Source organism: Lampris incognitus, chromosome 16, assembly GCF_029633865.1.
Source record: "Lampris incognitus isolate fLamInc1 chromosome 16, fLamInc1.hap2, whole genome shotgun sequence".
Taxonomy (NCBI): Eukaryota; Metazoa; Chordata; class Actinopteri; order Lampriformes; family Lampridae; genus Lampris; species Lampris incognitus.
The window spans coordinates 18,868,842-18,882,807 of NC_079226.1; the positions used below are offsets into that span (position 1 = coordinate 18,868,842).

Below are 13,966 nucleotides of genomic sequence, written 5' to 3' on the forward strand. Positions count from 1 at the left end.
GGTTTTAAAGCTAAACATGGCACTGATTTATGTATATATGCCTTAAAGGAAATTATTAACAAATACAGAGGCCAAAACTCATCGGTTCTTATGTGTTTTATTGATGCTTCTAACGCTTTTGATCGTGTTAATCACAGAATGTTGTTTGTTAAATTGAATCAAAGAGGGGTCCCTAAATACATTGATAATTCTGGCTTATTGGTATGCCCACCAGACTATGCAAGTGAAATGGGGTAATAGTGTTTCAGCCCCATTTGGGGTTAGCAATGGTGTCAGACAAGGGGCGTTTCTGTCTCCAGTTCTCTACAATTTATATATTGATGATTTGTCCAAGCAGTTGAAAGCCTGTAACACTGGGTGCATGATTGGTAATGCCTTGGTGAACCATATTATGTATGCAGATAACCTTGTCATTCTTAGTCCCTGTAGAACTGGTCTCCTGCAGCTCCTTTATATAGTATGTTCTGTGTACAGTGTGGAGCATGATATCAAATACAATGCTAGTAAGAGTGTTGTCATGATCTGCAGAACCAAAGAGGTCAATCACCTAAAATTTCCTGATTTTAAATTGTCTGATAATAATCTTGGGGTATGTAATAAGGTGAAATATCTTGGGCACTATACTGCTGAACAAATGACAGATGACGATGATGATATTTATAGGCAATGCCACATGATGTATGCACAAGCAAACACTCTGTCACGCAAGTTTGGTATGTGTTCAGCTAGTGTGAAGATTTCTCTGTTCAGAGCATACTGTACATCACTTTATACTGCACACCTGTGGTCAAACTATAAAAAAGCAAGCTTACAGAGGCTTCAAGTAGCCTATAATGATGCTATGTGAACACTACTAAGTGCAAGTGAAATGTAGTGCAAGTGAAATGTTTGTAGCTGCAGGAGTCAATACCTTTCAGGCTCTTCTAAGAAATCACATGAAAATTTATTTGCCGGCTCAATGACTCTGATAATGTAATCATCATGGGTTTAACTAATATAAGATTCGGTGCCACACGCTACCAATCCCGGTAGTGGGACCACTGGTATAGCTGCCTTCTTATAAGACACTGATTTGTTCCATTTATATTATTTTATTGTGTTTACTGGGGTTTGTCTTTTACCCATTTGTCTTTGTCTGTTATGGACCCTGCGTCTGCAATAGAGTTTTGAATTGAATCGAACTGAACTGAATATACCGGGGGGGGGGGGGGTTCCGGAAACCGTCAATGGTGTTGATGAAAGTGCTCAGCTAATGAGGAGCGGAATATTAATACAGACGTAATAAAAAAAAACCTTTAAAATATAGCTGCTATGTATTTAAAGTTTTTTTTCCTACATACATCATATATATAAAACTTTGTTAAAAGAAACACTCAACGGTAGGGAAAGTGCTCAACAAATGAGCAAAATAATCCAGTGAGTCAAGTAAACTCTTTATGAGACAGTACAAGCCTGTTTCATGCCATAAACAATCATCAGCTGTCATGATTGCTTATAGCACGAAACAGGCTTGTGCTGTCTCATAAAGAATTTACTTGACTCACTGGATTATACATATATATATATATATACACTACCGTTCAAAAGTTTGGGATCACCCAAACAATTTTGTGTTTTCCATGAAAAGTCACACTTATTCACCACCATATGTTGTGAAATGAATAGAAAATAGAGTCAAGACATTGACAAGGTTAGAAATAATGATTTGTATTTGAAATAAGATTTTTTTTACATCAAACTTTGCTTTCGTCAAAGAATCCTCCATTTGCAGCAATTACAGCATTGCAGACCTTTGGCATTCTAGCTGTTAATTTGTTGAGGTAATCTGGAGAAATTGCACCCCACGCTTCCAGAAGCAGCTCCCACAAGTTGGATTGGTTGGATGGGCACTTCTTTGAGCAGATTGAGTTTCTGGAGCATCACATTTGTGGGGTCAATTAAACGCTCAAAATGGCCAGAAAAAGAGAACTTTCATCTGAAACTCGACAGTCTATTCTTGTTCTTAGAAATGAAGGCTATTCCATGCGAGAAATTGCTAAGAAATTGAAGATTTCCTACACCGGTGTGTACTACTCCCTTCAGAGGACAGCACAAACAGGCTCTAACCAGAGTAGAAAAAGAAGTGGGAGGCCGCGTTGCACAACTGAGCAAGAAGATAAGTACATTAGAGTCTCTAGTTTGAGAAACAGACGCCTCACAGGTCCCCAACTGGCATCTTCATTAAATAGTACCTGTTAGAGCCTGTTTGTGCTGTCCTCTGAAGGGAGTAGTACACACCGGTGTAGGAAATCTTCAATTTCTTAGCAATTTCTCGCATGGAATAGCCTTCATTTCTAAGAACAAGAATAGACTGTCGAGTTTCAGATGAAAGTTCTCTTTTTCTGGCCATTTTGAGCGTTTAATTGACCCCACAAATGTGATGCTCCAGAAACTCAATCTGCTCAAAGAAGTGCCCATCCAACCAATCCAACTTGTGGGAGCTGCTTCTGGAAGCGTGGGGTGCAATTTCTCCAGATTACCTCAACAAATTAACAGCTAGAATGCCAAAGGTCTGCAATGCTGTAATTGCTGCAAATGGAGGATTCTTTGACGAAAGCAAAGTTTGATGTAAAAAAAATCTTATTTCAAATACAAATCATTATTTCTAACCTTGTCAATGTCTTGACTCTATTTTCTATTCATTTCACAACATATGGTGGTGAATAAGTGTGACTTTTCATGGAAAACACAAAATTGTTTGGGTGATCCCAAACTTTTGAACGGTAGTGTATATATATACACACACTTACACAGTGCATCCGGACGGTATTCACACCCCTTCACTTTCCCCACATTTTGTTATGTTACAGCCTTATTCCAAAATGGATTAATTTCCTCTTTTTTTTCCTCATCAATCTACAGACAATACCCCATAATGACAAAGTGAAAAGGGTTTGTAGAAATTTTTGCAATTTATTAAAAATAAAAGACTGAAATATTGCATGTACGTAAGTATTCACACCCTTTACTCAGTACTTGGTTGAGGCACCCTTGGCAGCGATTACAGCCTCAAGTCTTCTTGGGTATGAAGCTACAAGCTTGGCACACCTATATTTGGGGGTATTTCTCCCATCCTTCTCTGCAGATCCTCTTGAACTCTGTAAGCTTAGATGGGGAGTGTCGCTGCACGGCTATTTTCAGGTCTTTCCAGAGATGTTCAATGGGGTTCAAGTCTGGGCCACTCAAGGACATTCACAGACTTGTCCAGAAGCCACTCCTTCGTTGTCTTGGCTGTGTGCTTAGGGTCGTTGTCGTGTTGAAAGGTAAACCTTCGCCCCAGTCTGAGGTCCTGCATGCTCTGGAGCAGGTTTTCATCAAGGATCTCTCTGTACTTTGCTCCATTCATCTTTCCCTCGATCCTGACTAGTCTCCCTGTTCCTGCTGCTGAAAAACATCCCCACATCATGATGCTGCCACCACCATGCTTCACTGTAGGGATGGTATAAGCAAGGTGATGAGAGGTGCCTGGTTTCCTCCAGACGTGATGTTTGGCATTCAGGCCAAAGAGTTCAACCTTGGTTTCATCAGACCAGAGAATCTTGTTTCTCATGGTCTGAGAGTCCTTTAGGTGCTTTCTGGCAAACTCCAAGCGGGCTGTCATGTGCCTTTTACTGAGCAGAGGCTTCCATCTGGCCACTCTACCATAAAGGCCTGATTGGTGGAGTGCTGCAGAGATGGTGTCCTTCTGGAAGGTTCTCCCATCTCCACAGAGGAACGCTGGAGCTCTGTCAGAGTGACCATCGGGTTCTTGGTCACCTCCCTGACCAAGGCCCTTCTCCCCCGATTGCTCAGTTTGGCTGGGCGGCCAGCTCTAGGAAGAGTCCTGGTGGATCCAAACTTCTTCCATTTACGAATGATGGAGACCACTGTGCTCTTCAAAGCTGTAGAAATTTTTTTGTACCCTTCCCCAGATTTTTGCCTCAATACAATCCTGTCTCGGAGGTCCACAGACAATTCCCGATTGCCTTCCTCGAATTTGCTGCATTGGTGTCAGAAGTGGGATCCCCGGCTGTGATGGTCCGGCCGGGTACACCCTATCCCGAAGGGAGGGGGGAGTACACGAATAAGTAGACACGTTAGCCCTTGGCTAATGGGTCGGACCCTTTAGTCGAGTGGTTAACGTTGTCGCCTGCGGTGCGGGAGCGCCAAGTTCGCATCCTGGCTGTGGCGATTCCCGAAGGAAGTGGGCAATGTAACGATCACGGATGAATAGGCTCGGTAGCCCTTGACTAAAGGGTCTAGTCGACTGGTTAACGTTGTCGCTTGCGGTGTGGGAGACTCGAGTTCGCTTCCCGGCTGTGGTGGTGCTCCCGAGTACCCCCCCCCCCCCCCCGCCGAATTCGCTGCAGTAATGAGGTTCTGTGAAACAAAGCAATCTGTGTACAGGGAGGTGAAAGACATCTCATATTCATATATCCATGTGGTGGTACTACTGGAAATTTTCTAACAGATTTTGAGTGGGAATTTATTCAAATACTTGTGCGGAACAAATCTATATCAGGATGGGATAATGCTCCAGTGACATGGCAGTGATCTGAGGAAGCAGGTAGACCAGATTGGTATGTGTGTGTGTGTGTGTGTGTGTGTGTGTGTGTGTGTGTGTGTGTGTGTGTGTGTGTGTGTGTGTGTGTGTGTGTGTGTGTGTGTGTGTGTGTGTGTGTGTGTGTATATGTATGCTGAGATACAGACCTGGACGGGGAGGCAGACAGAGGGAGAGATTGAGAAAGGTTATATTTGTGTACAGTGACAGCAAAAAGGACAGACAGATGTATGGTGCTGCCTTGATTTACCAGTATAGTGATGCACATTTTTGAGTGATGTGATATGAAATGTCACTCGGTAATAAGCTGAGGGGCAATCCAACGGTTGGAAGAGGACTCCTGTAGTGAATGGAATGTTATTTGTGTGAGCCTCAGGCCGTGTTGGCACTCCTGCTAACCTGGCACTGCCAAAAGAATACCAATGAGCAGAGAAGTTATTTGCAAACTATATGGGATGGGGTCGAAAAGCAACTAAGAATTAGAAGTTAGAGGTAGCAAACGTGCCATAGATGCACAGAAATTCCCAGCCGAGTTAGCATTTTTGGTGCAGGATGTGGAATGTGTTCACTCTGGCTTACATCGTGTGAAATAGAGGGACCAAATCTTTTTATTTATCTCAGGAGGGCAAGAATGATAAAGCAAAGTTAGATCACACACGCACAGCATGAATAATGAAGGGGAAAAAAAGCCAACATAAAAAATAATGCCATATGCAAAGCATGGACAGGTAATGTAGTACAACACATTTTCGGACTGGGTAAAACGTCATACTGCTAGATGTGTAGGCAGCATAGTGAAATATAGTGTTATTTAGTTCACACTACCCCTACGAGCCCTCTCTGGACGCATCTTCCTCTATGAACAGATTTTTGGAGGAGAGAAATGACCACACAGATGTCTCTGCTTAATTATAACTCTTCGTTTTCCATAAATGACCCTGTTAACTGAAATTACTGGGAATAGGGGATATTACTGCTGCAGTAAGACTGGCATTTATTAAGACACTCCAATCAACAAATCCGATCATTTCTACGTTATAGTACCCTCCCATTACAAAACTACCTCTCCATTACAAAACTAGGGGAATTCAATTCAATTCAATGTATTGTCATTCAAAACAATGTGCAGGCACATGTTAAAAATGAACCTAATGGCCTGCACAGAGTGCAGCTCTCATTTGACGCTCCTAGAAATTTCACAACTGAGTGTACTATCTCCCTCAGATTGTACTCGCCTATATAGTCAGAACATCATAGCCTTCTGCTAAGATAGTACTTTTATATTACTGTCATTATTACATCTTTAGCTCTCTGGATACAAACTGAGAGAAGGAGATTTGGTGATGTCCAACTGAGAGGGTACATCACAATGACTTGGTAGCAATCCCTCCATCGGAGATGTCTTATCCCCCTAGCCTCTTTACATTACTGTTAAATGACATGCTGCTTACTGTCTGTGATCATGACTGCAAAATGTTCAATGTGTTCAGTCTCTTATGCTTGGCTATGGATAACGACGTTTCCGTCCTTGTCTGATGGGTCATGATGCACAGCAGTTCATGCTGATATAGAGATTACAATAACAGGCCCCAGTTATTGTCTGAATGTAGTGACATCAACTGTAGCCGAATTTTCCACTATATTAAACTTAGCCTTGCTCTAAACTTATCTGACCACTTGAATCAGCAAAACTGTAGCCGAATTTTCCACTTCATTAAACTTAGCCTTGCTCTAAACTTATCTGACCACTTGAATCAGAGAAAGCTGGAAATCAAATGTATCAAAGCGGATATGGGATTCGTGACGTATTTCAACAAAATGTCCAAATATTTACTGGTTTCACTGTGAACAAAATGTCTGTGATGGAAAAAAACAGCACTTCTTTTGTTTTTAACTACAGTCTTATCACAGAAGGTGAATCAGTTCTTCTGGACACAACGTTTATTGAGAGAGAAACGTTTCATCGCTCATCTAAGTGACCTCTCCTCTTCAGTCTCAACTGACTGCAGATATCGCCACCCTTATAAACAATACAGTGGCATAACTAGAGTTACAATGGCCATGTGTACTATTCACAGAGGATTGGGGAATGGTTGCAAAGCATTGTAAGATGGTGACAGATGTACCCCCCCCCCGGTTCAGGGATGGTCGTTCCCTCTTCACATAGCCTCCCCGTTCAAACTAGCGTTCCTCCCTATCAAGGATGTGCACATCCTCATCCTTGAAAGAGTGGCCACTGTATTGTTTATAAGGGTGGGGATACCTGCAGTCCATTGAGACTGAAGCGATCATTTAGATGAGACTTAGTTTAGGGATGAAACATTTCCCCCACTAAACGTTGTGTCCAGATGAACTGATTCACCTTCTGTGATTTCCTTACTGGGATTAGTTTGACTCACAGAGTGGTATTTCAAGTGACCCAAGAGCCATGGCACTAAAGAGGAAACTCATCCCATTGGTGTCAGGTAATTCAGCCCCAAGACCAAGTAAAGCCCTTTTTTGTCTGTTTGTGGCTTGTATCCTTTGTAAAAAAAAACCATTACGCTCTATGTTTATATACCATTAACATTAAAATATGGATATGGAGCAGGGAATTAGATTAACAAATGATCTAGATTCTCAAAACTATGTCCCAGATGTTTTCAAAGTCAGCCTAAAAGACTCCACATGGGTACAATTGCATGAACTGGAAAATGTTCTTTTGTTGTGAACTGTTAGAAGACCACAGTTCAGTCTTTCATGTATTAGATGCTTCTGGCCCCTCAAATATCGGACCAAAAATATGCTCATCAAAAACTCAATTTGTGTAATTCATTGCATTTTTAAAATATAAAATGAATGCTATCTACTTTTATGTCAGTGTGAAATGTACATTAGCTGTTTTAATGTTTTAACAGATGGGTGTAAAGGGCAAGTAATATGGAGATTTTAGGCTCAATACATAAAATTAAGCTTCGAGCATGTTAGCCCAGATACACAAGATCTCATCACTTACATATTTTTACTGAAAGGATGTCATCTAGTGGGCAATCAGGAGAACTTCTCTTTGCTCACATAGGCTATGCAAGTTTGAAGCTACTTGTCAAGATGTAAAACATAACTTTTAATTTCTTTTCTTTTTCAGGAAATGTTATTCAAAATGACAAATCCAGAAACCCTCCCCTTGGTTACACGACAATAAAGACATCAAGACCATGGAGGCAGTGAATGCTACTGTAAATGCCAGTGCAGCAGATGTCCAGCTGGTCACACACAGTCTATGGGAGGTGATCACCATCGCCACTGTGTCAGCCATTGTCAGCCTCATAACTATTGTGGGGAACGTTCTGGTAATGCTCTCTTTCAAAGTCAACAGCCAGCTGAAGACAGTGAACAATTACTACTTGCTGAGTCTGGCAGTAGCAGACCTCATCATTGGCGTCTTCTCCATGAATCTGTATACCTCTTATATACTGATGGGCTACTGGGCTTTGGGAAACCTTGCCTGTGACCTGTGGCTGGCCCTGGATTATGTTGCCAGCAATGCGTCAGTAATGAACCTATTGGTGATCAGCTTTGACAGGTACTTCTCCATCACCAGGCCCCTGACCTACAGAGCGAAACGGACACCCAAACGGGCAGGGGTCATGATAGGTTTGGCTTGGCTGGTGTCACTTGTCCTGTGGGCCCCACCTATTCTCTGTTGGCAATACTTTGTTGGGAAGAGAACCGTCCCTGAAAGGCAATGCCAAATCCAGTTTTTTTCTGAGCCCGTAATAACCTTTGGGACAGCAATTGCTGCATTTTACATCCCTGTGTCTGTTATGACAATCCTATACCGCCGCATCTACAAGGAGACAGAGAAGAGGACCAAAGATCTGGCAGAGCTGCAGGGGATTCACTTTCCTACAGACACTCCAACCTCCCAACCGCAGAAGACCATTATCAGGTCCTGTTTCAGCTGTAAACTAAAGTCAGCCTCGCACGATCCAAATCAAGCATCCTGGTCCTCCTCAAACAGGAGCAACGCTACCAAATCAGCAGCAACAACGAGTGACGAGTGGTCCAAAGCTGATCAGCTGACCACCTTCAACAGTTACGCCTCCTCAGAGGATGAGGAGCGGTCTGTATCTCCAGGGGTATTCCAGTCCTCCTACCAAAACCAGGCCTGCGAGGCCAGCAAATGTGCCGTAAGCAGCGAGAACGAGCAGCTCAGCAGCTATGAAGACGACAGCTTCTTCCATACTTCACCCAAAAGCAGCTCACAGAAGAGCAAGAAGTGTGTTTCCTACAAGTTTAAACCTGTGGCTAAAGACACCGATGCCCAGCAGCAGGATAAAAATGGGGACACCAAAATGGCACCGTCGACATTCTCCTCTGCCGAGTCCATGAGCATTCCATGCACCTCCTCAACATCTAAGCCTATGGATGCCACACTGAAAAACCAGATCACCAAAAGGAAGAGGATGGTGCTGATTAAGGAGAGGAAGGCAGCCCAAACGCTTAGCGCGATCTTGCTAGCTTTCATCCTGACATGGACTCCTTATAACATTATGGTGCTCATTTCCACCTTCTGCTCGGACTGCATCCCCCTCTCCCTCTGGCATCTGGGCTACTGGCTGTGCTATGTCAACAGCACAGTTAACCCCATGTGCTATGCCCTCTGTAACAAGACCTTTCAGAAGACCTTCCGTATGCTCCTGTTGTGCCAATGGAAGAAGAAACGGGTTGAGGAGAAACTCTACTGGTACGGGCAAAACCCTGTTGTCAGCACAAAAATGACATGAACCTTTTATTTTCACATAGTGCAAAAGTGTACGATAATAGCCAACAATCTGATATGGGTATTGGAGATAATATCCTTACTTGAATTTACCTATTAGGGTTACACCAGAAGTCCAAACAAAAAGAAGGCTGTAAAGTATTATTAGTATGGTTTAATCCATAGAAATCGAAATTCTGTACACTTATTACACTTAAATGGAAAAAAATGGGAAATCATTCTGAACTTTTATGAATATAAACATTGTCAGTGTACATTGGTTCAACATTATAACATCAACGTTTCTTCCCCAAAACCTGATGCTCTTACACACGAGATGTAATACAGTAACAGATTATCTCAAACTGTAGGTATCGTGTTTGTATTGAAGATGCACATTTTGGTATTGCTATTTTTTGTTAAAAGGGCTATATAAATGTTGTCTCGTTGTCAGAGTCTGCTTGCTATGTAAAGATTGTAACTCTGATAATAATCCAAGCCTTTTCACATGTGCCATTCACATTTATTAGATACAAAAAAAAAAGATCAGACACCATGCTCAGCCTCATTCACATCAAGTTTTCACCAAATGGGGCGTCCAGGTGCCCTGTGATTGCCTGGCGGCCTGTCCAGAGTGTCTCCCCGCCTGCCGCCCAATGACTGCTGGGATAGGCTCCAGTATCCCCGCAACCCTGAGAACAAGATAAGTGGTTTGGATAATGGATGGATGGATGGGCGTCCGGGTGGCCAGGCGGTCTATTCCATTGCTTACTAACACAGGGATTGCCGGTTCAAATCGCCATGTTACCTCTGGCTTGGTCAGGCGTCCCTACAGACACAATTGGCCGTGTCTGTGGGTGGGAAGCCTGATGTGGGTATGTGTCCTGGTTGCTGCACTACCGCCTCCTCTGGTCACTCAGGGTGCCTGTTCAGAGGAGAGGGGGAACTGGGGGGAATAGTGTGATCCTCCCACGCACTACGTCCCCCTGGTGAAACTCCTCACTGTCAGGTGAAAAGAAGTGGCTGGCGACTCCACGTGTATTGGAGGAAGCATGTGGTAGTCTGCAGCCCCCCCCCCCCCGAATCAGCAGAGAGGGTGGAGCAGCGACCGGGAAGGCTGAGAAGAGTGGGGTAATTGGCCAAATACAGCTGGGGAGAAAAGTGGGGGGGAACCCCCCCCCCCAAAAAAAATCACCAAATACTTTGCCGTTGCTGAGCCAAACACAGCCGGAAACCAAAAATAATTCAAGCAAGGGATTGATTCCATACGTAATATTCTGGACAATAATAAATCCCTCTGCCTTCAGATCGATCTGGTTCAAATACAATCTTAAATTGTCCTATCATAATCTCAGTAATTTCACCATAAATTTAGGAATGTTTACATTCATGGTGAATGAAAGAGAATGGTATATGGGCACTCGTTCTACTGTATCAGTTTAGTTCTCTTCATCCTCAGGATATATATTTTTTTTTCTGTAAGCATTGCAATGCAATATTTATGTTCCCTGGTTTGGCTGAATCAATATCTCATCATATTCATGTGTATTTCTTACTAATCTGTAACCTACTGTAGCAAAGATGCTGTTTGTTAGATGCTGTTTGTTGTTTCTGTCATCTTTGTTTACTTCAAACTTTGATGAGAATTGAATGGGAGTGAATCTGCAAAAGACATCTTACATGTGTAATAAGCTATGATGTTGTGAAACCCTTTTTTTGTAACTGTGATAACAGATATCTGCACTTGTTGGGGAATGAGAGAGGTGATTCACTGTATATGTAGTGATATGATCTAAGGTGAAAAAAGAACCAGAAAAGACGTTACAGTACTGCATTTTTATATTTTGAAAAAGTTTGTGATGAGTCAGATGATTCTTGTTTTCTTTATTGTATTTTGTGATCATGACCATGCATTTCTGAATAAAATGTGCTGAGGTGAATGTTGAGCATGAACGCTGTAAACCCGACATCAGTCCTTTGTGCAGCGTTGCAAATTCCTCCTCATACACTGTCCTCATAGCTCATCCTTCTTGCACTCACCGGTGTGGATCAGTTTAACTGTCTCGGAGGGCCTCACCATCATCCAGGCATACTTGCACAGGTGCTCCTTGTTACAGTCTTTTTGCCAGTAGATGACATTCCTGCGGTTGAGGTTGGCACCGGCACAGGCATCATACCACCAGCCACCTCCTGCCACCCCCTGGAACTCCAGTTTGGCACAGTTTTGGAAGTAGTTGTCATTGTCGCGGTCCTTGGTGGTAAATTTTTGGTTGTCATGCAGATAATTCTCCGTGTCCTGAGTGAGGGCATCTACGGCTGTACCTTGGAAGAGTCCAAGTCTCAGTCTGTAGGCTGATCCCTCATCCTCCACCAAGAATGGGTCATATTCGCCCATCTTGGTGACGGCGTCTTTGTCCACCAGTTTCACACCTAGCTTATAGTGTCCGGGGCCCATGGTAAGCTGGTGGAGGTATTCATTCCCCAGCCAGTGATCTCCAGTGAGGGACCCAAATCCTTGCTTAAACTCATTCCAGGTTCGATCAAAATCCACACTACTATTGACAGTGATGTGTTGCACCACGGTCCAGCCACCCTCCTGCATGGCACAGTAGGCCAAGATTGGGGAATCACCTGGCCGGATCTGGTACACCCCGTCTCTGGCCTTACCAGCAGAAGTCATCAGCATTTCATGGCAGTCTCTGGGCAGCACTGTTTAGCAAAAGAAAAAAAATGGTAGCAGTATTGTTTTTTTAATATCAATGTAATAATTATGGACAAATGTTAATTGACTGATTAAACTGAATTTGTAGTCTCTTTTCATAGACCATCAATGGATATCATGGAGATGCAGACAGATGATTGTCCTGGCATTCTTTTACTTGTCAGCAGTGAGTCGCAACACTACTGGCAGCAGCAATGCTAGTGTAGCGTTGAAATGTCCCCCAGATAAGACTGGTAAAACATTGACATCAACATAGTATTACAACTGCCTGACAAATCATGTCACTGTGATTATGCAAATCCCACTATGAGACCAGAGACTTATCATCAGTGAGTCAGTAAGCAATTTGGTTCTACAATGTGGAATCTGACCGGACCCTGAAGGAGAATCCAGACTTCTAGGCCACTTGCTAGTATAAAGACTTTCACAGCAGTTTGAAGCATTTGCATATTGCAGGGTCTCTCTCTCTCTCCCTCCCTCCCTCTCTCTCTCTCTCTCTCTCTCTCTCTCTCTCTCTCTCTCTCTCTCTCTCTCTCTCTCTCTCTCTCTCTCTCTCTCTCTCTCTCTCTCTCTCTCTCTCTCTCTCTCTCTCTCTCTCTCTCTCAATGTGTTCTGTGTATCCTAATGTCATTAGCTAGAGATAAAGAATAACACACTGTTCATTTTCTCCATGGCATGACAAGAAAAATAACTTCTTCATATAGTAAAGAAAAAAAGAAGAAGCATACCTTCCATTCCAAGGTTGAGGACTAACTTGTGCTCCTCTGGTAGCAGAAGATGGAGGTTCTCAGCTTGGAGATGCTCAGTGTGCGCTTTAGTCAGACTTAGCAGCAATGAGATCATTGCTAGTTGCAAACATCTCAGATTCCTCATTGTTTACCCTCCTTTGTCATCAAACCAGCATAGTTTAGTCAGAAATACAGGCTGCCTACCATACAGTTCACGTCATTGTATTGATTAAACCTGATGAGCGACAAAATGCGAAATGGTTGGATTCGCATTTTGTTGCTCATCAGGTTCAATACATGTAAATTATTAACTTTAAAATGCATGTTTACATGCTCACCTTCACCCAAGCCAACTGTATGACGTAACACAAGATGATGAACAAATGCTGCGGTCTGCTCGAGTCCACAAAGGCATGTAGAAAAACTGCATAGAATGAAAAGAACTAGACAGCAAACCTACTGCCAAGTCCAGATTCAGAGTCAACTGAGGCGTAGTCGCTGACATTTAGACCCCTACAGCCAACTCACAGCTGGACTTCAGCCTCGAGTTCACGTCATAACTGGAGACACCAAACCTCCACTTATCTCTATCAGACAAGATTGTAAACCCATATCTCTATTTTCTCTATTGAAAGATCTTCAAGAGGGCTTGAGTCCACTGGTGACAGAGACATGTAGGCCTGTGTGAAGGGAAAGGCCCCTCACCTTATACCTCTTATTGCTTAATGTAAGTGAAATGTTTAATGCAAGTGTGTATGACTCCTGAGAGATTCAAACACAGACCATAGGACTTTTTTGACCATTTTTTCCATTTTGGGGAGGTGAGCATATGCATTTTACATTACAATAACACAAGAGCAAGAAGATTTCCCATTTATTAGCCAAGCTCAGAGACCTTCATCAGACCATCTAAATGATGTATACAATGCTCTGGCAAAGGTCTAGGATGGAAAGCTCAGCTAATAAATGTGAAATCTGCTTGGAGTAAGTGTACAGAAGCTTTCAGTTTTTTTTGCTCTTGTACTAATGTTGTATCAGCACTATTTTTGAGACAATTAGTGTGTTATAGCCGTCCCGGTCTTCCACATTACAGTCACACAAAAGCAAATCGCAATAGCCTCTCTCATTATATGAGATTACAGCCTTTGTTTTCCTTGTGCTCATCGCCTTGGTTGGTTTGTTCAAGAGGGAGAACA

General features: G+C 42.9%; 2 protein-coding genes across 2 annotated transcripts; one reads left to right on the forward strand and one right to left on the reverse strand.

Moving 5' to 3' along the window:
• The first annotated feature begins 7,896 nt into the window (after positions 1-7,896).
• chrm5a (cholinergic receptor, muscarinic 5a) lies at positions 7,897-9,345 on the forward strand. The gene has a single exon (XM_056296202.1). The coding sequence runs from the start codon at positions 7,912-7,914 to the stop codon at positions 9,343-9,345; it is 1,434 nt and encodes a 477-aa protein (XP_056152177.1). The 5' UTR covers positions 7,897-7,911.
• Positions 9,346-9,499: 154 nt separating this feature from the next.
• On the reverse strand, positions 9,500-13,064 carry zgc:194887 (uncharacterized protein LOC571819 homolog). Its single transcript, XM_056295768.1, has 2 exons — positions 12,771-13,064; positions 9,500-12,029 (listed from the first exon to the last, which is right to left on the reverse strand). The coding sequence occupies exons 1-2, from the start codon at positions 12,913-12,915 to the stop codon at positions 11,335-11,337; spliced, it is 840 nt and encodes a 279-aa protein (XP_056151743.1). The 5' UTR covers positions 12,916-13,064; the 3' UTR covers positions 9,500-11,334.
• Between the last annotated feature and the right edge of the window lie 902 nt (positions 13,065-13,966).